This window comes from Neovison vison, chromosome 7 (assembly GCF_020171115.1).
Source record: "Neovison vison isolate M4711 chromosome 7, ASM_NN_V1, whole genome shotgun sequence".
NCBI lineage: Eukaryota > Metazoa > Chordata > Mammalia > Carnivora > Mustelidae > Neogale > Neogale vison.
Genome location: NC_058097.1, coordinates 93,030,008 through 93,055,487, shown reverse-complemented (window position 1 = coordinate 93,055,487; position 25,480 = coordinate 93,030,008). Strand labels below are relative to the sequence as shown.

At 40.2% G+C, this 25,480-nt stretch overlaps 1 protein-coding gene across 1 annotated transcript in view; it reads right to left on the bottom strand.

Moving 5' to 3' along the window:
- The window catches only part of LOC122913426, a 72,178-nt gene extending 52,798 nt beyond the window's left edge, over positions 1 to 19,380 (bottom strand). Inside the window, exons 1-2 of the mRNA XM_044260165.1 lie at positions 19,367 to 19,380; positions 18,886 to 19,306 (exon numbers count right to left, since the gene is read on the bottom strand). Coding sequence (XP_044116100.1) covers positions 18,886 to 19,306; positions 19,367 to 19,380 — 435 coding nt within the window. The remainder of the gene's footprint in view (positions 1 to 18,885; positions 19,307 to 19,366) is intronic.
- Positions 19,381 to 25,480: the final 6,100 nt, after the last annotated feature.

Sequence of the window (25,480 nt, the reverse complement as noted above, 5' to 3'; positions counted from 1 at the left end):
ACCCCGAAATAACAGCCAAAACAATAAAAAAAAAAAACCTCCAGTACTCACATTTCATGCATTTAAAGCATACTACAAAGTTTATCAAAACAGTTATGGTACTAGCATAAAAACAGACATTAAAGACCAATCGAATATAGTAATAAGAGTACAGAAAAAAACACCGTGTAACAGCCGAATGATTTGCAACAAGAGTCCTAAGACCATTCAATGGAGAATAGTCTCTTCAACACATGGTGTTGGGAACACTGGATATTCATAAGCAAAATAATAAAGCTGGGCCTAACCTCACATCATGTACAAAAATTGAATTCAAAATGTATCAAAGCACTAAATGTAAAAGCTAAAACTATAAACTCTTGGAAGAAAACACAGGAGGGAAGTTTCATGACATTGGATTTGACAATGCTTTCCTCAATGCCATAAAGAAAAAAAGGGCAACAAAAGAAAAAAAATAGATAATCTGATTAATCAAAAAGAAACTTTTGGGGGCACCTGGGTGGCTCAGTGGGTTAAAGCCTCTGCCTTCGGCTCAGGTCATGATCCCAGGGTACTGGGATCGAGCCCCGCATCGGGCTCTCTCCTCAGTGGGGAGCCTGCTTCCTCCTCTCTCTACCTGCCTGCCTCTCTGCCTACTTGTGGTCTGTTAAATAAATAAATAAATATCTTAAAAAAAAAAAAAAGAAACTTTTGTGCATCATGGGGCATTATCAGCAGACTGAAAAGGGAACCCAGAGAATGGAAGAAATATTTACAAGTCATATATCCAATGAGGAATACCCAGATTATATGTTTTAAAAAACTCCTACAGGGGCGCCTGGGTGGCTCAGTGGGTTAAGGCCTCTGCCTTCGGCTCGGGTCATGGTCTCAGGGTCCTGGGATCGAGCCCCGCATCGGGCTCTCTGCTCAGCGGCGAGTCGGCTTCCCCCCTTCTCTCTGATTGCTTCTCTGCCTACTTGTGATCTGTCTGTCAAATAAATTAATAAAATCTTTTAAAAAAAACCTCTTAAAAAAAAAAAACCTCTTATAAACCAAATAGATGCAAAAATGGGCAAAGGACAAAAAAAAATACATGAAAAGATGCTCCACATCACTTATCACTAGGGAAATGCAAAGTTAAACAACAATGATAGTACCTCATGGTCATTAGGATGGCTACGATTATAAAGAAAAAAAAATTTAAAAACCTGAAAACAGCAAGTGTTGGCAAGGATGTAGAGATTCAAAGAGACAGAAAGTAGAATGGTGATTATCAGAGGCTAGAGAGAAAGGGAAATGATGAGTTACTGTTCAATGGGTAGAGAGTTCAGTTTCAAATGATGAAGCTCTGGAGAAGGACAATGGGTAATGGTTGCACAACAATGTTAATGTACTTAAATGCCACTGAACCGTAATGTACTTAAATGGCTAAAATGGTGAATTTTTAGTTATGTTTATTTTACCAAAAATTTTTAAAAAAGAAACTCAAATAGATCACAGAGCTAAAAGAAGGGCCCTTAGCTTCATGAGTTTGTATATAAAGCACTAATCTCACTATCCACGCCAAAATAAAAAAAAATTAATATGTTGGACTGCATAAATTAAAAACTTACACTGTGAAAAACACTGCTCAAAGAACAAAAGACAAGCCATAGAGTGGAATAAACTATTTGCAAAACTCATACCTGATAAGGGACTTGAATCAAGAGCTCTTTCTTATAAGAGCTCTTACTCACTTATAAAGTAACAAGTAACCCAATTTAAAAATGGGCAAAGAGCTTGTATAAAGAAACATTCCTTGAAAGAAGATACACAAGTGATCAATAAACACATGAAAAGATGTTCAACATCATTAGCCACAAGGGCAATGAATATCAAAACCAGTGATGTACCACTTCAGAACCACCAGAATGGATATTTAAGAAATATAGTAATAAGCACTCATGAGGATTTAAACAGTCCTCATACAGAATTGTTGGGAATATAAAATGTACAACCACTGTGGAAAATAGTTTGGCAATTCCTCAAAATTATGAACAGTTACCATATAATTACCAGCGATTGTACTCCAATACCTAAGACAACTAAAAATATATATTCATACAGAAACTCATCAACAAATGTTCATACAGCAGTATTCACAGTAACAAAATGTGGAAACAACTCAAATGTCTACCAACTGATGAATGAATAAACAAAAAGTGGTATATTCATACAAAGCAATATTATTCAGCCGTAAAAAAGAATGAAGTATCAATGCATGCTACAACATGGATGAACATTGAAAACATAATGCTAAGTAAGAAAAGCCAGGAGGAAAGGCAACACTATAGTATGATTCCATTTAAGTGAAATGCCCAGATTATACAATTCCAAAGGGAGGGAGCAGATTAGTGGTCGCCAAGGTTTGAGAGTAGGGGAAAATGAAGAACGATTACTAATGGGTACTGGGTTTCATTTTGGGGAGATGAAAATGTTCTGACAGTGGTGACAGTTGCAAAAACTTGTGAATATACTAAAATAAATGAATAGTACACTTGAATCTAGTAAATTTTATGTGACTATATCTCAATTAAAAAATGCAATAGTAGGGGCGCCTAGGTGGCTCAGTGGGTTGAGCCTCTGCCTTCGGCTCAGGTCATGATCTCAGGGTCCTGGGATCGAGTCCCGAATTGGGCTCTCTGCTCAGCAGGGAGCCTGATATTCTCTCTCTCTCTCTCTCTCTCTCTCTGCCTGCCTCTCTGCCTACTTGTGATCTCTCTGTGTCAAATAAATAAATAAAATCTTTTTAAAAAATGCAATGGTAAAAAGGATGAGAGAAAGATACAGAAACAGGCAGTCTCTTGGCTGCCTCTGGACTTCATGAAGGCTGGAACTATGACAGCCACCTTGAGACCACAAGAGCCAGACAAGTCAATACACAGAAAACACAAAGTACCCGGGTTCTTGATTATACTGCTTATATGCTAAATGAGCCAATCCCAAAACTGTCTTTCCATCAGATTTCTTGTTAAATGACTTAATAAATCCCCGAATTATAAAATGAGGTTGGGAGAGAGGAATCTGAATAGATTCCTAACCAAAAATGATACAGAAATTAACTATATGAGAAGATGCCCAACATGTCACTTATGCAGTCCATGCAATTGCTGGAGAACAGAATTTAAATGCATACTGCTAAGTGAAAAGAAGCAAGTCTGGAAGGCTATATGGTATATGATTCCATTTAGGTACAACTATGGAGGTGGTAAACAGATCAGTGGTTGCTACTGGTGGAAGGGTAAGTTAAACAGTTGAACCACATGGGACTTTTTCACGCAGCGAAACTTACATGTAACACTGTAATGGTAGATAAGTGGCACTGTGTATTTGTATCAAAACCCACAGACTTTCAGAATGCAAAGAGTGAACCTTAATACATGTTAATTTAAAAAAATATTTAGAGGTCAGAGAATCTCAGCCTCGACTGCAGAATGTGACAAAGAGCTAACTGTATTAGGAATGTATGAATCAACTTCACTGGAGAGAGCAGGGGGAAAGTTTGTGATCTAAGTAACATTAGGAATGAGTAGAGTCTGTTAGATTGAAGGCAAAAGAAACTTCACATAAGCACTGTACTCTAACTGAAAAATGTGTTCCCCACAGGGGTAGAGATAACAATTCTGAAACCAGTGTCCTGGAACTGAACAATTAAGTAAACGGATGGCAAATGGTGGGAGTTACTTTTTTCACTGCCTGAGTGGAAGGTTATAAATAAACAAAGGGGGAGAGATAGAATGAGCCATGTGATAACAGATTAGATATGGATATCATTATGAACTTATTCTAGCTTCACACCGATACAGACAGGCACATATAGAAATATTTATAGATATATGTATATACACAGACTAATATTCACACATATATTTTCCTTGACCTGTCACCTGAGAACCTAAAAGTAATGACACTCTGGCAGCCCAACAGCACTTTAAGTATCTGGTACCCAGGTCTTGGTTTCAAATACAATTTTCCAACAAAGGAGCCAGGGCTCCTTGGAGAAATGGTTAATTTTAGGACTAAGGCAGGAAATATACAAGAGGAACTGGGAATATCTTGTAGTGCCAGAATGTAAGTGCTAAAACAACAACAATAACAACTAACAACAAATACACAAAACCTAAGAAAACAACAAAAACATGGGGATATGTCAAAGAGCTCCCAATGGCTAAAGCTGGAGCAGTATGAGCAACAAAATAAAGCTGTTTTGGATTATAACTCAAATTGTAAAACAAGTATGTTTATACTAAAAAGATGACATAGTAAACAAATAGGGGAAAACAGACAAAACTCCTAAGCAGAGAACCCCAAATAATTTACATAGGTACTCTGCACTCAAGAAAGTGAGGCATAACTTCCCATTCTTCGAATGTGGGGTGCACATACTTTCCTCCAAAGAGTGAATATAGAAAGAGGGGGAAAGAGTAACTTTATAAAGAAAGGTGAAAAACACTACCTCAGGGAAAATGTTAACATCAACAGTGATTTTTTTTAAAGCTTTTATTTATTTATTTGACAGGCAGAGAGGCAGGCACAGAGAGAGGAGGAAGCAGGCTCCCTGCTGAGCAGAGACCCCGATGCGTAATCCTTCATATAATGTATTGAAAATGGCACTTCATTTTTCTGGGCTTCCTCCCCCAAGCCCATAATCTCACCCTAGTATTGAGGAAAACATCCAATGAATCCCATCTGAGGGATATCCTACAATATGTCCAACCAGGACTCATGAAAACTGTGAGGGTCATCAAAAACAAGTAAAGTGTGTGAAACTACCACAGCCCAGAAGAACTTAAGGAGACATGACAACTAAATGTAATGAAATACTGGAACAGAAAAAGGGCATTCAGTAAAGACCAAGAAAATATGAATAAACAAAGTGTGGACTTTAGATAATGGTAAAGTATGGACATTGGTTCACTAATTTTTATAAATATACCATATTAATTAAGATGCTAATGATAGAAGGAAATGGGTGTGGGGTTTATGAAATCTGTCTATATAATCTTTGCAATTGTTCTGTAAGTCTAAACTACACTAACATAAAGTTTTAAAAAATAAATGGACAAGAATACCAAAAGCATCCTGAAGGAGGAAAGGAAAGAGTACAGGAAATATTAGAGCAGGGGCTGGCAAACTATAGCCCACAGTCTAAATCTACCATCAGTTTTTGTAAATTGTTCTACTGAAATTTAGCAATGCTCATTCATTTAAGCATGTCGAAGGCTGCTTTTGTGCTACACTGGCAGAGCTGAACAGTTGCAAAACCTAAAATATTTACCATCAGATTTTTTTTTAATTGATAGAACAATTCCACTTACAACAGCATAAAAAACCTAGGAATAGTTTAACAAAGAGTTAAAGTTGTATACTGAAACAAAATAAAGTTGAAATAAATATACAGGTATTCCATGCCCATGAATCAGAATATTTAATATTGTTAATATAGGGTGCCTGGGTGGCTCAGTGGGCTAAACCTCTGCCTTCAGCTCAGGTCATGATCCTAGGGTTCTGGGACTGAGTCTCGAATCCGGCTCTCTGCTCAGCAGGGAGCCTATTTCTCCCTCTCTGCCTGCCTCTCTGTCTACTTGTGATCTCTCTGTCAATAAACAAATAAAAATCTTTAAAGAAAATTGTTAATATAATTCTCCAAGAATGGATCTACATATTCAATGCAATCCATATCAAAATCCCAGCAGTCTTTTATTACAGAACGTGATGAGATAATCCTACACTTCACACAGAAATGTAAACAACCCAGAAGGGTCAAAACAACCTTGAAAAAAAGTAGTACAGTGGAAGGACTCACAGTTCATGATTTCCAAAATTACTCCAAAGCTATGTTTACATCAGATTCTTAACACAAGAAAGTTTGCTGGCCCCAATGTAAGTGGAATACGAAGGGGAGTTTATAAATATCAGTAACCTGATAAAGTATCTGAGAAGCTGCTGACATTTCTTAACTACCCTGAGCAGAGGCGGGTGCTTCCCCACCAAATCCCTATAGCCTCTTTGCCACACATAACTATTCTCTCTCCTATACTACACAACACCTCTCAAAGGCAAGGATCTCAACAGTACTTCTCTAAACGTACCCTGAACTCAGCAGGTAACAGGTTTTGTGACAGAAAAAGCTGACTTCCCATACCACCCAAGACATATTTGTTAACAAATTCCCAACTGTGTTCAGATTTAGCAACTGTGTGCGGAAAGAGAACGTAGTCACTCCTGCCACTACAGGCTTGAGAACTTTTCAGGTCCGTAGCTCAATCTTGATGAGCCAACTTGACCAGGATAATTCAATGACTTAAAATAGGAATGAACTGTATCACCCAATTCTGGCCAGTGAGATATGAGGGGAAATACGTCAGGGGGTTTAAGGACTTTCCTTCACTCTTCTAGGGACATATATCAAAACATTACTGTTTCCAGTGTGAGGGCGCTGTTGTGTAAGCATGTGATACTTAGCAACGACAGTCAACTGGAGACCAAATGTGGTCAATCCTAAAGATCAAAAACTGGCACCCTGGGAAGAGCAGAGTATATGAATGGATGAGCCCACTCGGGTCTTTGGTGATATTATACTGTCAAAATAAGCACAAAATTCCTGTACCTCCCATCAAATACAATAAAAAAAATTCCATTATTATCAAGTGTATCATTACACCATGAACAATGTTAAGCTATTAAAAATGAAGTATTTTAGTTTGATTTTAATGGGTAAGCTAAGGAACTAAGACTGTAACTGTAAACTGTTGGTTCCATTGTACTTCTAAGCAGAAAATGATTTTAAAATACATTTTAATTGAAAACTGGAACTGGAACCCCATAAGATTCAAAGTCATCTCTTCAGTAGTAATGAAGGCATTTAGATGTTTGTTTCACTATAAGCTCTTAGTATTTTAAAAATTTAGACACTTAGTACTTCTTGCTCCATCAAAAATAAATTCCTTATCAGAAATCTTTCAAAATATAAACACAAAGATGAAGAACACAAATAATTTTAAAACAAATAATTATACTTGAACATTTTGCTTTCTTCCTCCTAATACTGGAATCCCAGTAAGAAAAGCAATTTTGTTGCTTCTTCAGATTAAATAACTTTTCTACAAAAATTATGAAAATTTTCTCAGCACCACATTAAATAGCTGAATAAATACAATGACTATGATGTTGGATAAACTAAGCATTTATTAAACATTTGTAAGATAACTTCTTTTAACTCAACTTTTCTTTTTTTTTTTTAAAGATTTTATTTATTTATTTGAGAGAGATTTATTAAGAGAGATCACAAGCAGGCAGAGAGAGAGAGAGGAGGAAGCAGGCTCCCTGCTGAACAGAGAGCCCGATGTGGGGCTCGATCCGAGGACTCGGAGTTCATGACCCGAGCCGAAGGCAGCGGCTTAACCCGCTGAGCCACCCAGGCGCCCCTAACTCAACTTTTCAAACTCTCTAATTTGCCAACACCACCTGACTTAAAGCAAACCAAGATGCCAAGGACTGCTTTTGTAAGTATTTCTACCTATATCAATCTTCTTTAAGAATGAAAACATTCGGGGCACCTCGGTGGCTCAGTGGGTTAAAGCCTCTGCCTTCAGCTCGGGTCTTGGTCCAGGGGTCCTAGGATGGAGCCCTGCATTGGGCTCTCTGCTCAGCAGGGAGCCTGCTTCCCCCTCTCTCTGCCTCTCTGCCTACTTGTGATCTCTGTGTCAAATAAATAAATGAAATCTTCATAAAAAAAGAATGAAAACATTCAATTCTAAGTGGTTAATTCACTAACATACATCTGTTGAGGTCTATTATGTCAGCTAGATGCTGGGGGCAATGGTATCAACAGAAGATACTATCCCTGCTACCATTTCATAGAATATAAAATTTTTAATTAAAAATTAAAATAAAATTTTAAATTCTAAACACTCTAAAGAGCTACCACAAAAAATCCTAAGCTATACTAAGGCAAAAAGTATCCTAAATTATACTTTATTCCCTTTTTATAGGTGACAAAACTCAGATGCAGAGAATTCAAGTAACTAGCCCATTTCACACAGTTACTAAGTGCCTAGGCTGGTGTTCCACCCACACATTTACCTCCAGAGTGTATGCTACTAACCACTTTATTATTTAAACTACCTTTCTTAGAGAGCCCAAAGTTCTCCACAAGTAGAAACAGCACATATATATGACAAGTAGCACGGACTGCGGCAACCTAAGGAAGAGGTGACAGGAGCCAAATTTAGACAGTTCCTCAGGCCAGGTGCAGCCCTTTACTTATCCACCCCCTTGCCTTTCCCACACTAAGGAGTCTGGCCTGGTTCAGTGTGTACCTGGACAAAAGAACAATCTCCACTAATCCCTCACTTGCTTTCTCAACATGACCTGAAAACATCAGATGAACTAGAGCATCAGGCTTTTGTGAATCAGGCCATCTGCCTTCAATTGGAAAAAGATATGGTTGAAAGTTACTCCCATTTGTCCCAAACATGATCCCCAACTCAAAGATCACAGTACACAGCAAACATCAGTGACTTGCCCACATGAGAGCAGAAGAGAGAGGGGCTGTCATATACACTAACTGACTAGCACTGAGTTTCCACAAATAAACCCATACATCTATGTTCTGCTGATTTTTGGCAAAAGTGCCAAATCCATTCAAAAGGGAAATAACAGTTTCTTCAACAAATGATGCTGAAACAACTGAATTTCCACATATAAAGAATAAAGCTGGAATTCTACCTTACCCCATATACAAAAGTTAACTCAGACCAGATAAATGATCTAACCTAAAGCCACAAAGCTTCTGGAAGAAAACAGAGGTAAATCTTGAATTTAGTTATAGATTCTTAGACATGGCTCCACAGCAACTAAAGAAAAAGAAGATATTGGGCTTCATCAAAATCATAAACTTTTAAAATACACCAAAACCGGAAATGTAAGACATAAAACTCTTGGGCACCTGCGTGACTCAGTTGGTTAAGCATCTGCCTTTGGCTCAGGTCATGATCCCAGGGTCCTGGGATGGAGCCCGTATCGAGCTCCTTGCTCAGAAGGGAGCTTGCTGCTTCTCCCTCTCTCTCTGTCTGCTGCTCCCCTGCTTGTGCTCTCTCTCTCTCCCTGTCAAATAAATAAATAAAATCTTAAAAAAAAAAGACCTAAAACTCCTACAAAATGACATAAGGGGAAAGCTTTTAACACTGGATTTGACTATGATATATTGATATGACACCAAAAAACAGAGACAACAAAAGTAAAAACAGGTAAGCTGGATGTTACCAAAATTTAAAACTTCTGCACATCCAAAGATACAATCAACTGAGTGAAAAGGCAACCTATGGAGAAAATATTTGCAACACATGTTGTCTAATAAGACGATAATTTGCAGAATTTATCAAGAACCCCAATAACTCAAAATAACAACAGTAACAACCCAATTAAAAAAAAAAAAAAAAAAGCAAGGGGCGCCTGGGTGGCTCAGTGGATTAAGCCACTGCCTTCAGCTCAGGTCATGATCTCAGTGTCCTGGGATCGAGCCCGGCATCGGGCTCTCTGCTAAGCAGAGAGCCTGCTTCCCCTTCTCTCTCTGCCTGACTCTCTGCCTACTTGTGATCTCTTTCTCTGTCAAATAAATAAATAAAATCTTTAAAAAAAAAGCAAAAGACTATAAAATGGCTAATGAACATATGAAAAGATGATCAAAATCACTAATAAGTGAAATGCAAAATCAAAATGAGATACCACCTCACATTCATCAGGATGGTTACTCTCCAAAACAAAATGAAAACCAGAAAATGACAGATGTTGGTGGGGATGTAGAGATACTGGAATCCTTGTGTAGTGTTGGTAGGAATTTAAAATGGTGCAGCCACAAAGGGAAACAGCATGGTGGTGCCTCAAAAATTAAAAATGGAGGGGCAGCTGGGTGGCTCAGTGAGTTAAATAAAGCCTCTGCCTTGGGCTCAGGTCATGATCCCAGGGTCCTGGGATGGAGTCCCACATCAAGCTCTCTGCTCTGCACAGAGCCAACTTCCCCACCACCCCCTCACCTGCCTCTCTGCCTACTTGTGATCTCTGTCAAATAAATAAATAAAATTTTTTAAAAAAATTAAAAATGGAATTATGCAATAATCCAGTGATTCCACTTCTAGGTAGGTCTCCAAAAGAACTGAAAGCAGGATCTCAAAGAGAAATTTATTTCTACAATCATGTTCACAAAAGCATTATTCACAATAGTCAAATCATCACCACCACCACCACCACCTAGAAGCAATGAAACACTCAACAGATAACTGCAGAAACAGAACGCAGTATACACATAAACTGGAATACTATTCAGTCTTGAAGGAAATTCTGAGTCACACTACCAGTCTTCAACAATCTTTTTTTTTTAAGATTTTATTTATTTATTTGACAGAGATCACAAACAGGCAGAGAGGCAGGCAGAGAGAGAAGGAAGCAGGCTACCTGCGGAGCAGAGAGCCCGATCCTGGGATCATGACCTGAGCCAAAGGCAGAGGCTTTAACCCACTGTGCCACCCAGGCACCCCAGTCTTCAACAATCTTAAAGATAACATATTTCAACATGTGTCAACAACAACAGTGAGGCTATTATGCTGAGTGTCACAAAAGACTGTGATTCCACTTATATGAGGTATCTAGAGTAGGCAAATTTAAAGTAAATGAAAGCAGAAAGGTGGTTATTAGGGAATAGAGGACAGGGTAAATGCCATGTAATGGACATAGAAGTTAATTTTACAAACTGAAAAAGTTCTAGAGATTGGTTTCCCAATAATATAAATATATTTAACACTACTAAACTGCATGCTTAAAAATGGTTAAGGCATTGGGGCACCGGAGTGGCTCAGTCTGTTAGCTGTCTGCCTTTGGCTCTTATCAAGATCCCATGGTCCTGGGGTTGAGATCCCTTGCTCAGTGTGGAGCCTGCTTCTTCCTCTCTGTCTTTACTCTCCATCTGCTCATGCTCTCTTGCTCACTCTCTCAAATAAGTAAATAAATTTTTTAAAAAAGGGCACAGTGGCACCTGGATAGTTCAGTGAGTTAAGCTTCCAACTATCCAACTCTTGACCTCAGCTCAGGTCTTGATCTCAGGTTTGTGAGTTCAAGCCCCACACTGGGCCCAGAGTGGAACCCACTTTAAAAAAAAAAAAAGGTTAAAATAGTCAATATTGCAATATATCGCAATGTTAAGAGAATTTCTTAAATCAACTGTATTTCAATATACTGGCAACAAACAACTATAAATCTGAATTTTTTAAGAGTTCACATTTTTAATACATTTACACTGGTATGTACAATAGCATCAAAAAATATGAACTACGGTAAAATCTGACAAATGACGTGAAAGAGCTATATACTGAAAACTACAATACAGGTGGGAAATTTAAAAGACCTAAAATAAATGGAGCAGCACCTCATTCATGGATGAGGAGACTCAATGTTGTCTTCAATTCTTCCCAAACTGATCAGCAGAGTCAACAAAATACCAATGAAAATACAAGCAGGTTTTTGGGTTTTTTTGGTATTAGTCAATAATCTGATTCTATACTTCTAAAATGTAAAGGACCTAGAATAGTCAAAATAATTTTAAAAGAAAACAAAGTTGGAAGCCTTACAATATTTGTTTCAAGTATTAGGTACCTCCAGTAATACAGATTAAGTGGTACTGATATAATGATAAATAGATGAAACAGAGAATCCATAATAGACTGACACATATATGGACAACTGAAAGTGAATTTCCAATAAAGTGCAAAGACAATTTAGTGGAAAAAAAGTTCTTTTCAGGGGGTGTATGTGGCTCAGTTGGGTAAATATTGGAATCTTAGTTTTAGCTCAGGTCAGGATCTCGGGGTTTTGGGACTGAGCACCAAATCAGGATCTGTGCTCAGCACTGAGTCACCTTGAGATTCTCTCTCTCCTTTTCCCTCTCTCTACCCCTCCCCACCACAGGCTCTCTCTTTCAAATAAATAAAATCTTAAAACAAAACAAAAAAAAACCTCTTCAACAAAGCACGCAACAATCAGTTATCCATACACAAAATAAGAACTTCCAACCACACTGCACCATATTTTAAACTAATTCAAAATGGTCATAAACCTAATTGTAAAAATCTAAAAAACTTCTAAAAACACAGGAAACAAGCACTTCTTAGATGTGAAACCAAAAACACCATCCATGAAAGAACAAATAAATAAATTAAATTTCATGAAAATTAAAAACTCTGTTCTTCCAGAAGCACAGCTTGGAAGAAAATTTTTGCAAAGCATATATTTAATAAAGGACTTACATCCCAAATATATGAAGAACTCTCCAAAAGCAATTTTAAGATAATAACCTAACAACAACAACAAAAAATAGGCTAGACTTAAGCAGACACTTCAACAAGAAGATATAAAGATGGCAAGTAAACTTACAGAGAGATGTTGAACATCATAAGCCACAGGGACATCCAAATTAAAAACACAGTAAGATACACTGCAGACCTATTACATGGGCTAAAATTAACTGTTGAGGGGCGCCTGGGTAGTTCATTGGGTTAAAGCCTCTGCCATTAGCTCAGATCACAATCCCAGGGTCCTGGGGTCGAGCCCCACACTGGGCTCTCTGCTCAGCAGAGGGCCTGCTTCCCTTCCGCCCCCTGCCTGCCTCCCTGCCTACTTGGGATCTCTGTCAAATAATTAAATAAAATAAAAAAAAAAATAAAGCTAAGTGTTGAGGATGTGGATGAAGTGGAGCCCTCACAGAGCTAGTGACAACATAAAACTGTACAATCACTTTAGAGGAGAGTTTGGCAATCTTCTTAAAAAGTTAAACAGTACACCTATGTATTGTTTCTATGATTCATCCATTCCATTCTGATAAAAGTATATCCCATACAAAGATTGGTAGACAAATGCTCACGGCAACTTTATTTATACTAGCCAAAACCTGGTGATAAACCAAATGTTCATCAATGCTGAATGGACAAATTGTGGCACATCTCGGCAATGGAATACTACTCAGCAACAAAAAAAGAATGCACTGATTTATATACAATACGGATAAATCTCAATTTATGTTGAGGGGAAAAAAAGCCAAACCAAAAAGAGCATATGCCAAAAAATTAAAAGTAAAATATAGGGACAGAAAGTAGATAAATGGGGGCGCCTGGGTGGCTCAGTGGGTTAGGCCGCTGCCTTCGGCTCGGGTCATGATCTCAGGGTCCTGGGATCGAGCCCCGCATCGGGCTCTCTGCTCAGCGGTGAGCCTGCTTCCTCCTCTCTCTGCCTGCCTCTCTGCCTACTTGTGATCTCTGTCTGTCAAATAAATAAATAAAATCTTAAAAAAAAATAAGAAAGAAAGTACATAAATGCTTGCCTACAGAGTAGGTGGAGAGAAAGGATGTAAAATGGGCACAAGGAAACTTCTGGGAGTGATATATTCACTATTTTGACTGTGGTAATGATTTTACAAGTGTATCCATATGTCAAAACACAAACCTATACACTCTAAACATAGTTTTTACTATGTCAATTTTATTTCAATAAAGCTATTTTAGGAATATAAGCAAATATAAAACTATGTATTAAAAAGTCAGGGAGCTAGGCAGAAGCAGACACAATTTCGCAGATGTTCTATGTTTTAGCAGATTATTTATTAGAGTTGATTGCAGGTACTGATGACAAATTTGTCTCCAATTCTCCTAAAGCAATGCCCTTACATGCCACAATGTCTTTCTCCAGGGCACATCTCAAACTTTGTAGCCTACTTGTGAAGGTTCTATGAGACACTGAACTGGAAGCAAGTGGGGAGCGAGGCAAAAAGGAATAAAGAGGGGGAAAGAAGGAGGAGGATGCATTAAAAAAAGAGAGAATGAGAAATAAAAAGATGCTTCTGTCAGGTAATAAAACATATTTCTCTCATACATATAGTTTACACCATACTTAACAATGAATTTTTTCACTGAATTTTTCATCTATTTCTGTTACGAAGAGAAAGTTTTACCTTTTTACTTCTACCATTGCTACTGAACCTTTTCCTGGATATTCTAGCTCATACAACATAGCAATACAGAAGACACAAAATTATCATCATTTGCAAAACTGATCATTACCCAGATACACTGGAGAATTACTATTATTTTTTGTAAAGATGAGTCGAAGGGGTGCCTTGGTGGCTCAGTCAGTGAAGCGGCTGCCTTCAGCTTGGGTCAGGATCCCAGGGTGCAGGGATTGAGCCCCGCATTGGGCTCCTTGCTCAGCAGAGAGCCTTCTTCTCCCTCTCCCTGCTACTCTGCCTACTTGTGCTCTCTATCTCTGTCAAATAAATAAATAAAATTTTTATTAAAAAATTGTAAGATGATGTGAAAACTACCAGCATCAGCAATAAAAACAGTAAGGATCTTAGAGTAGTTTGAAAAAGCCTAAGAGGCTATTAGGAACGACTTCATGCCAGTTAATCTGAAGGTGAAATGGACAAATTCCTAACAAAATACAACTTACTAATAAAACAGGAAAAGAAAAATCAAATAGAAAACCTAGATTACTACATTACCCCAGCCTAAAAACCATAAAGTTCTTCAATTATTTTATGAGTATTACACAAAACCTTCAGAGAAAAGAAATTAGAACTCCCCAACTTGTTTTATAAGGCCAAAGCATATTATATAAATGACAAGAGGAGAAAAAAAAAAAGTAAGACAAGCTTATGTCATTGACAAGCCAAAAAACTGGCTTCAAGCTAGACTGACTTCTTTATTAACATTTATTGATCATCTCCTTAAAGACTATTTCAGATTAAAAGAAACACAGCTGTAGTCCCTACCTTCAAAGACTTAATCTAGTGAGAGAAATGGTGGAAAGGATGCTCAAATACCCTAAGAAGCAAGATCTACAAAATCCTGCCTATACGAGACCTAAGAACAACATAACTGCAAGGATAAGTCTGTGTTACGACAAAGGCTAACTGTGATGATACTGAGCTAATTAGAAATTTACATAATTCTAAATACAAAATACAGTAAATGTTTCTATGAAAGCACCAGGTATTTGCTTTTCTAAATTGCAATGTATCTACTACTCACAAGTGCTTTCAGTTTCTCCCCTTATCTGCCATAATTTACTGAAGAGAGGTTGCTATGCCAATGTGCCAGTACTATTACTGAAATGATCGTACTGGTCCCTAACAGTGTCAAGAAACAACTGAAATAATTTTCCCAATGTCCCTAGATCCCCTTTTATCTTTTTATAAACATAACATAGTCATTTTAGCATTTTTTTACCTGAAGCTGCTCTTGAGTATTATTTCCATTTGCCTACATAATAAATAATATTCTTGTTCTCAAAAATCAAAATTAACCTTTATAGAAAACCTTCGGAAACAGTCTTGGGAAAATCAACTTAAGAGACAGCAAATGTCACCAGAACAACATTGATCCTGAGGAGACCTCATAACAGAATTCTTAACCCATTTCTAAGCATTGGCTTCTGGAGTCCAAGAACATCCTGAAATAGTATGCTAAACGTGGTTGTGTTTTCTCCGTAGCAAATTCTTAATTTTCATCAGATGTTCATGGGTAAATGATGCCAAAAAAAACTTTCCCCTTACCTGGCTATGAAGGTTAAGTATAATGGAAAGTATACATTTAATGATAATGCAAACAATTCTGATAAAACATCTCAAGTTGTTTGTACACACATGATTAGGAAAGGATAGAGCAAAGAGGAAATAATAAAACAAGAACTTGTTTGCTAAACACATATCTGTTTTCTACAAGGCAATGATCTCTTGAAGTAAATACTTGATTCCCTTTTATTACTCAGATCAATAGATTTCTCTGCCAGTCTCCTGGTCAATAAATCTCTTTGCCAAACAAGGTTGAAAAGCTGTCAGCAGATTCCCTGTGTATGGGCAGTCTCCCCCACAATTATTAGCTTCTAAGAATCTGAAATAATGAGTATCACTGGAATCAAGCTTTAAGGAAATTCCAATACATTAAAATGAAATCAAGTCATGGAGGCTGCAGAACATAGCTCCTGGAAGTGATACCAGACAGAAAGTGCAAGCAGGAAAGACGCATACTTTAGGTTGCCAGGATACAATATGAACCTATGTGATTAAAGGCATTCATTTGCCTTCCCAGCCACCACACATTCCAAAAAGCACCAGGGTCTGAAATGTGCCACCTGCCCGTGCTAATCATTTCACAAGTACAGCGTCAGAAAACTCGGTCCGTATCTGCTGCATTTTATCAATACTGACTCCATGCACCCTCAGAGACCAGGAAAGACTGGGCAGGAATGTACTTGTGCCCAAATTATCATATTAGCATCAGGGTCCACAGGAAAAGGAATCAAGGAATAGTGTGTCTAAGGGTCCTTGAGTAATCATCCCTCAAAAGTTCTAGCTCTAGGGGCACCTGGATGGCTCGGTGGGTTAAAGCCTCTGCCTTCGGCTCAGGTCATGATCCCAGGGTCCTGGGATCGAGCCCCACATCGGGCTCTCTGCTAAGCAGGGAGCCTGCTTCCCTTCCTCTCTCTCTGCCTACTTGTGATCTCTCTCTCTCTCTGTCAAATAAATAGATAAAATCTTTAAAAAAAAAGTTCTAGCTCTAAGCACGTAAAATTAGGAACTTTAATTTTTAGTAAGTGACTGGCAGGGATCACCTATACATACTGACCAATCATTCATGCCAAAAATAATGAGAATTGGGGCGCCTTGGTGGCTCAGTGGGTTAAAACCTCTGCCTTCCCCTCAGGTCATGATTCCAGGGTCCTGGGATCTAGCCCCACATCTGGCTCTCTGCTCGGCAGGGAGCCTGCTCCCCCCACCTCCCGCTCTCTCTGCCTGCCTCTCTGCCGACTTGTGATCTGTGTCTGTCAAATAAATAAATAAAATCTTTAAAACAGCTAATATTTATTGAGAACTTACTAGGTGGAGGGTTGCAGTAACCCTCACAATCCTCTGTGGTAAATACTATTATTAATTCGGAGATATTATGTAACTTGCCCAAAGTTATGCAGGTAATAAAAGGTGGGAACTGGGATTCCAAGCATGCTCACCTAATCACTATGCTATAACGCTTCAACCTGCCAGGTTATTTTTCTATCTAATAAACCAAGGGAGCCAATGAAAAAATTTCAGGACAGCAGTAATTATCACATTTACATGTTAGATCACACTGATCAACACCGTGGACAGCAGACCAATGTGAGGTAAGCAAGGGTCCCCCAAATAAGTCTAAGCACAAAATGCTGAGGAAATGAACCATAGGGATGCAGAGAATAAAAACCTAAAATCTGGGGCGCCTGGGTGGCTCAGTGGTTTAAGCCTCTGCCTTCAGCTCAGGTCATGATCTTAGGGTTCTGGGATCGAGCCCCACATCGGGCTCGGGGCTGGAGCCGCCTCTCAGCGGGGAGCCTGCTTCCCCCGTCTCACTGCCTGCCTTCTACCTACTTGTGATCTCTCTCTATCAAATAAACAAATAAATAAATAAAAATATTAAAAAAAAAAACTAAAATCTGCGTCTCGTAGAATTACCTAGACTTGGTAACGTACTGGAAGTTGTAAGCATGGCAAGGGATGAAGGAGTCTACCTCTCACGTTACTGGTGTTGCCTCTGGTTAGTAATTACGGTCTATCAATTCAAAGACAGGAGGAGGACCTGGCAGTTTGGTTTAGTTTGGGGGTGGGGGGGAGATGACAAGTCTACTTTTTAAATAACCAAAAACAAAACGAGAAAAACTAATTCTCTGGAATTTCCTTCCCTCGAACACAAAACTCTCTATGGAACTCTTGTCTTTGGAACGAGGAACTCCTAATGCTTTTTCAAAAACTAGAGTTCACTTGAGCAAGGAGGGTCCCTCAACATTCCTAAGCTCTCCTGCTACAGAGGAGACACTGAGTGTCAGGGTTGTGTCGAGACCTTGTCTAGAGAACCAGGATGAGAAACCCGCTCTTCTGGCTCCGTTCTACTTACTGCTCCTACTTCATCCACCGTCCCAATTCTCCTAATGGAGACTCACCTCACCAAGGAAGAATCATGTAGCGTTTTTTAAAAGTAAATACAAAGACCTAAGTTCAAATGTGAAGCCAACTGCATACACTTAATTTTCCTAAAATTTCTAGTTTTCTTTGTGTTAGTTTCTAGTCACTGTAAGGCTTCTGTATTTCCTGTCCTAAATACACTCCCCCGCCTCCAAAAGTCTTTAAGAAATGACTGGCTCTCTCTGCTAAGTATTCCACCACAGCAAACCAAAGCGCCACTAACAAAGCCTGCTCTGCCGAATCTGGGCCACTTAGGTCAGGGCTTGGAAGCCGCCTGAACTTGGCATAAAACTGGGGCGCGAGCCCGGCCTTCGCACGCTCCGCAGCCGGGCCCTGGCCTCAGCAGCTGGCTGCGAGATCCTGCCCTGCAACGGCGCAACCGCGGGGAGGAGGAAGAAGCAGCGGAGGTGCTGCCCAGCCTCCACAGCCAAATTCCCGGTTGAAGCCCCTACACGTCCATGCAGGCTCGGCCAGGAAACACACCACGGAAATCTCATCGCCAGGCACACGTCTGGAAATTCTTGAAAGAACTACATTATTTGTACTCGGGGCCCTGTGTCTAGCGCTCTTTGAAACAATAACCCCCTCGAGTTCGGTGTGGCCAGCAGCGGCGCTGGGAAAGCCCAGTGGTGAGGAATCCAATGGCCAACCCCGGAAAGGACGGGCTTTCTGAGAGCCGGAGCCAAAGCCGACGCTCCATGTCTGTCCAAACCGCGGGGGACGCAGGACCCTGCCCGCACCCCGCAGCCCAGCGCCCGGGCCCCGCCCAGGCTCCCCTGACCCGGGGCCTCCGGCTGAGCACCGCGGCCGGAACCCACGCCCGCGCTCACCGAGACGCCGCCGGCGGTCTGCTCGCCCGGGCGCTTCTCTGGCATGGCTCCCGCCGCAGGCTCCGACGCCGCCTGGTCCTCCGGCTCCGGCTCGGCACTCATGCCGCGGCCATGCCCGCGCCGGCTCGGGACTCTCTCGGACGATGGCGACGCCGCGAACGCGGCGGCAGGGCCCGCGCCCTCATGGGTTCCCCGGCTGGCGGCGGCCTGCGCGTCGGGCGGCAGCGCCAGCGGCGACAGGTAGGGCTGGAAGGGCGGCTGGGGCTGGAGCCGCTGAGGAGACAGCGAAGGCACCGCAGTAGCTACTGACGCCGCTGGCCGCAAACACCGCCACTCTACCGGCTGCCGCCCGGGATGGTCAGGACGCCCTGCCCCCCGCCTAAACTCCCGCCTCAACCTCCGGGCCAGCTCCCAAGGCCTTCTTCAGCAGCGCCTCGCCCACCTCGGGCCCCCCCTCCGCGTCTCCAGACCTGCCACGCACCGGAAGTACGTCATCTCCCAGGACCGCCCCAACCGTACTTTCTGTTTCCTGAGACACCGCCCAGTGTGGCAAGCCTACCTAGAGGCGCGGGATTTTTGTAATTACGGCAGCTCTGGAATGATTCCTTGTGTCCTCGTCAGGTACAGAATGGACACGTTCTGACACGGGAAAAACTCCCCCCACCCCTGTCGGGAATCCAGAACTGGGAAAGTGCTGTATGCACTGTATCTAAGATATAATGTTCCTCCCCCAAATCTACAGAAGCTGCTGGGGAGCTCGGTGAGGCTGTGGGATGCGTGGGAAGGACAGTAGGAGGAAACGTGCAAGCCCCTGTTCCAGTCAGTAGCTACTTGATGGCTCCAACGAGGCGGATATGAACTGGTTACTCAGAATCACAGAACTTTACGTCTGAAATAATGATAATAGCCTGTTCTGGGCAAGGTGATGATGTATAGAAATAAACAATACTAAGCCGGGCTTCGTAAATGCTGCTCTCGTGATTACTGGCCATAAAGGACCTTGTAAGATACCACATCTCTGTTTTGCAGGTGCCAACCCAAGCTTCAAAAGGTAAGTGACTTGGGAGTTACAAAGCTAAGGTAACAAACAGGTAGGACTATTGCACCAATTTGGAGTACAGATAAGGTCAGAATATTTTTTCCTGCTAGAGGGTTGAGCATTCAACGCCTCCTTGAAAGAAGAGAAATTAGCTTGAAACCTTGAAGACCTTACGTCTTTCTCCTTATTAGGGAAACCCAGGTAGACTTAACTAACAATAAAATATGTCCAATCAATCCATTGTTGATTTACAGCTTGTGTTATTACTATGAGAGTTAATAAAAGGAAATCAGAAGCTTGAGCTTCCATGCCAGAGTATCATTTGTAGACGCAGCAGAGAGAGACTCCCCTTGCAAGTCTATGGTGCTTTAGCTACTGTCTTATTCCAGCAGGAGGAAGAAGGGTTCTCTCCCCAGTTCCACCAGCCCAACCAATGAAAAACCATTATACTTCAAACCCTTGGTTTACTCCAGTGGACTTTTTCTTCGTAACAGCCCTCCCAACTTTCTCTGTAAGAGAACCTTCCTCTCTGGTTCTTGGGGCTTGTCTATGGTTTTAACACTAGCTTCCTTGCTTGCCCTGGATTGCAATTCTCTGATATTTCTGAATAAATCCATTTTTGCTGGTCAAATAACTGGCAGTTTTATTTTTAAAGTTAACATTTCAAACAGTTCATGCACAATCTTAAAGATTTTTGTGTGCTCTGACACAGTCTGCACACTGGCTTAGATCCCTCCCAGGCCTTGAGCTAGTTTAACTTTGGTGTCTTAGTTCAGGCTGCCATAACAAAATACCATAGGGTGGATGGTTTAAACAACAGAAACTTATTTCTTACAGTTCCAATATGAATACAATATTGTAGCATAGAAAGATTGTAAAACAATAATGTTTGATCATTTTAAAAAACATTAATCAAAAAAGAATGAATATTTTTTAATAATGATTGGCTCTAGGATTAAAAATATTTTTCATATAAGCTTCTGATCTGGGGCTATGAATATGTAATAGTATACTTTTATAATCAGAAAAATAAAACAGACCAATTTCCCAATCTAAAAAAATATAATGAATTATACTTTTCTAGTTTCCTATTGTTACATAGCAAATTACCTCAGACTTAGGGGCTTAAGTCAGCACCAGTGTATTATCTGAGTGTCTCTGTGGGGAAAAAATCTGGCATATTTTAACTGTCTTTGCTGAGGGTCTCACAAGGGTAAAATCAAGATGTCAGATGACTACATACTCATCTGGAAGCTCAACCAAGTAAAGGTCTGCTTCCAAGCTCTCCCAAGTTATTGCTGGAATTCATTTCCTGTGGTCCTATGACCAAGGGCCCCATATTCTTGCTGGCTGTTAGTCAGCTACTCCTCTCAGCATCTGGAGGCTGTTCTGTTACTTGCTGAGTGGTCCTCTCTGCAGCAGTTTGCTCCTTCCCACATCTCTCTGAGACTTCACCTTTTAAAGAGCTTAGTTGAGTAGATTAAGTCCACCCAGGATTATCTTCTTTTTGATTTACCCAAAGTCAACTGATGAGTAGCCTCAACACAGAAGTGATATCTCATGTATTCACGGGTCCTGCCTGCAGTCTGGTGGAAGGGTAATGCAGCATGTGTACACTCGAGTACAACAATCATGAGGACCATCTTAGAATTCTGCCTATCATACCAGACACTTCTTTAGAACAAGGAACTTCTTTCACTTAGCTTTATAGTCCCATGGCCTGGCTCAGTGCCCAGAATGTAAGACATGGTCAGTGAATGCTTGTAGGAGAAATTAAGCCAGTTAATACTGTTTCAAACAGGGTGAATTTAGGAAGAAACGCCCCATGGTATGTATTGGAAGTCTTTCCTACGTCATTCTACTGGATTCATACAGTATATTGTGTGTTGCTAATCCTGTTTTGGAAGGCAGAAATGTTCATAGGGACAAGTGGAACAAGTGACATACCAGAGAGTTATAAACAAGTACATTCCTCTTGTTTTTACCTGGTATGTCTATGTCAAGTTTTAGAACTTTAGCTGGAATTGATAGTTGAGGCTTGTGTAGATCAGATACTTAATATAAACACACACACACACACACACACTTGTGGTTTTTCACTGGAAACTCTTAAGAAATAGACAAAAGGAAGTGGTAGCAGTAATAGTTGAGAGACTCACTTGAGCTGGGATCTATTTCACCAGTTATTGCTTGTGTGACCTCGAAAAAGTGTTTTAAAGTCCATAATCCTCATTCTCCCCATTTACAAATTGGGGGTAATTAATACCCACCCTCTTGGGACTGTTGTGATGATTACAGAGAGCACATTATATGATTATATGTATGTAGAGATAATTAGTTGCAGTTGTTATGTAAGGTTCTCAGTTATTTTCTCTTTCTGGATATTGTCTTTCCTCATTCAGTGACTCTGGGAAGAGTTGAGTAACATGAAAATATTACACACACAGACCTTGCAGAAGCCTTTGACTTTGTTGCCTCTTTTAACGTGCTATTTACACTTCCTCTCTTGTTGAAATCGTATCGGGTTGTCCCAAGTGTACTCCTTAATCCCCATCACCTGTTCAACCCTTTCCTCCACCCACCTCCATTCTGGTAACTATTAGTGTGTTCTCTAGAGGTAAGAGTCTGTTTCTTGGATGCCTGGGGTAGCTTAGTTGGTTGTGTTTGCCTTTGGCTCAGATCATGATCCTGGAGTCCCATGATCAATTCCCGCATTGGACTCCCTGCTCAGCGGGGAGTGTGCTTCTCCCTCTGACCCTCTCTCTTCTCATTCTCTTTCTCTCTCTCTCAAATAAATAAAGAAAGCCTTTAAAAAAAGAGTCTGTTTCTTGGGGATTAAGGAGGGGAATTGTGATGAGTACCAGATATTGATTGCACTATATAGTACTCCTGAAACTAATACAAAACTGTATGTTAACTAGCTGGAATTTAAATAAAAACAACCCCTCAAACAAACCCCAAAATTAAAATGCATCTTAAAGAAATAAAAGAAATAGTTTCAGATTTGCTATTTGCTCACATGCTTAAATCTAAGCAAAAACAAGAGGAACTTTTTTTTTTTAAGTAGACTTTCTCTAATGGTACATATACCAGTCTCAAGTTTCTGTAAAATTGTCAGATTCTTCAAACCAACTGTCCTTAACTGGTGTAATTTTGCTTTCCAGGGGGCATTTGATAATTTCTAGAAATGTTCTTTATTGTCCGGATCACCAGAGAGAAGAGGTTGCTAAGAGGCCAGACATGCTAACAAACATCCTACAATGCATAGAATAGTCCCTAACAGAAAAGAATTATGTAGGCCAAAATGTCCATGCTAAGGTTGAGAAACCCCGTTTTACACAAAGGAATTTGTACAGTGTAATGCAGTCAGTGTATTATTTTGGAGAGAAATATATACATTATCTCCTAAATCACAGTGGTTTACATAGTAGAATAGCACTCAACAATGAAAATGAATGAATTGTAACTATTCTCAACAGCATCACTGAATCACAGGTTGATGCTGAACAAAAGAAGTCAAACAGAAAGGAATATAGACAATATGATTCCTTTTACATGATTCAAAAATGCAAAAAATGGGGCGTCTGGGTGGCTCAGTGGTTAAAGCCTCTGCCTTCTGCTCAGGTCATGATCCCAGGGTCCTGGGATTGAGCCTCACATCTGGCTCTCTGCTCAGCAGGGAGCCTGCCTCCTCCTCCTCTCTCTCTGCCTGCCTCTCTGCCTACTTGTGATCTGTCAAATAAATAAAAATCTTAAAAAAATGCAAAAAAATAATTTGTGCTGTTCAAAGTCAGGATAATCAGTATTGTAGAGGTTTCTACAGGGCTGATCATATTCTCTTTCTGGATCTGGATTCTGGGTACACAGACATGTACATTTGGTGAAAATTCATCAGTTATATACTTATGATTTGCCTGTTTTTCTGAATGAATATTTAATTTCAACAAACAGTTTTCTAAACAAGAAGGAAAATGTATGCACAATGTCATGCTATTTGATTATAATGATTGTATCACTTAGTAGCTTGAGTATCATTTCCTGACTCCTGGGACCAAAACCAGAAAAATTTGTAAGCCATTTTCTTATGATACTCTCACAGTAGAGAGCTGTTCTGGAGGGAGCAGTGGAGACTTTTGAAGTTTATTTTTTTTTTCATTTCCATAGCATCCACTGAAATTTGCTGTAACATTGGCAGGGTGTATAGATCAAGGTATGATTCTACTAAGGCTTATTTTAAAATCAGTACAAGATAAGGATGTCATTGTAATGCTGGTAGGTGTGCTGATAATCCTGATCTTTGGCCCCACATCTTGCTTCTGTTTGTGCAATGACCTTGCTCAGGGCTGTATTCCAAGCCCTTTGGAGGTTAATGTATGCCATGACCAGAATTCAGGAAGGCTTGTTTTGAGGTTCCCTAAAGTTCTTTAGATAACTAGGAGAGATAATACAGTTTCTTCCCCTCCATCCCTTCTGCTACACAGATGGCACCACTTTAACTCACCCTGTAAAACCTGTAGATTGAGATCTGGGCTTGTCAGAGAATAGCTGCAAAGCACCTGGATGGTCATCTGTCTGACACCCCCTGCGCACCCCCCACTGCCATTAAATTGCCCTGAGTAAAACTGTTTAAATCATACAGAGTGGCTTTCTTCATTTTTTGGTCTTAAAGTGCCTTCTCCATCTGGATGATGCTTGTATATCCCTCTTCCACCTTCTAACAATTGTTGATCAGTATTGCCATGTCAGAGCAAAATGTGCTAATACCCTCTCTATATAAAATAAATAATCTTAAGATTTTTTAAATAAATAAAAGGGATGGGGCACCTGGGTTGTTCAATCATTAAGCATCTGCCTTTGGCTCAGGTCATGATCCCAGGGTCCTGGGATCGGGTCCAACATCAGGCTCCCTGATCAGTGGGGAGACTGCTTCTCCCTCTGCTACTCCCCCTGATTGTGTTCTCTGGCTTGTTCTCTCCTTCTCTTAAATAAATAAAATCTAAGTAAATAAATAAGTGGTCTATAGTAAGTCTTCAATTATCAATAATTACTTTAGATATACTTGAATTAACCACACCAGTCAAAAGGCATAGAGTGACTGAATGGTTAAAAAAATATGATGGAGTGGTATGCTGTCTACAAGGGACCTCCCTTCAGATTTAAAGACACACGGGCTACGCTTGAAAGAATGGGAAGTGCGCCTGGCTGGCTCAGTTGGAAGAGCATGTGACTCGATTGGGATTATGAGTCCAAGTCCCATGCTGAATGTGGAGATTACTTAATGATAAATCTTTAAAGAAAACTTTTTTAAAAAAAGAAATAAAAAAAGACGGGGAACCTGGGTGGCTTGGTGACCTCTGCCTTCAGCTCAGGTCATGATGTCAGAGTTCTGAGATTGAGCCCCGTGTCGGACTCTCTGCACAGTGGGGAGCCTGCTTCCCCCTCTCTCTCTGCCTGCCTCTCTGCCTCTTTGTGATCTCTGTCGAATAAATAAATTTTTAAAAAATCTTTAAATAAAAAAAGAAAGAAAGAATGGATGGGAAAAATATTATATGCATA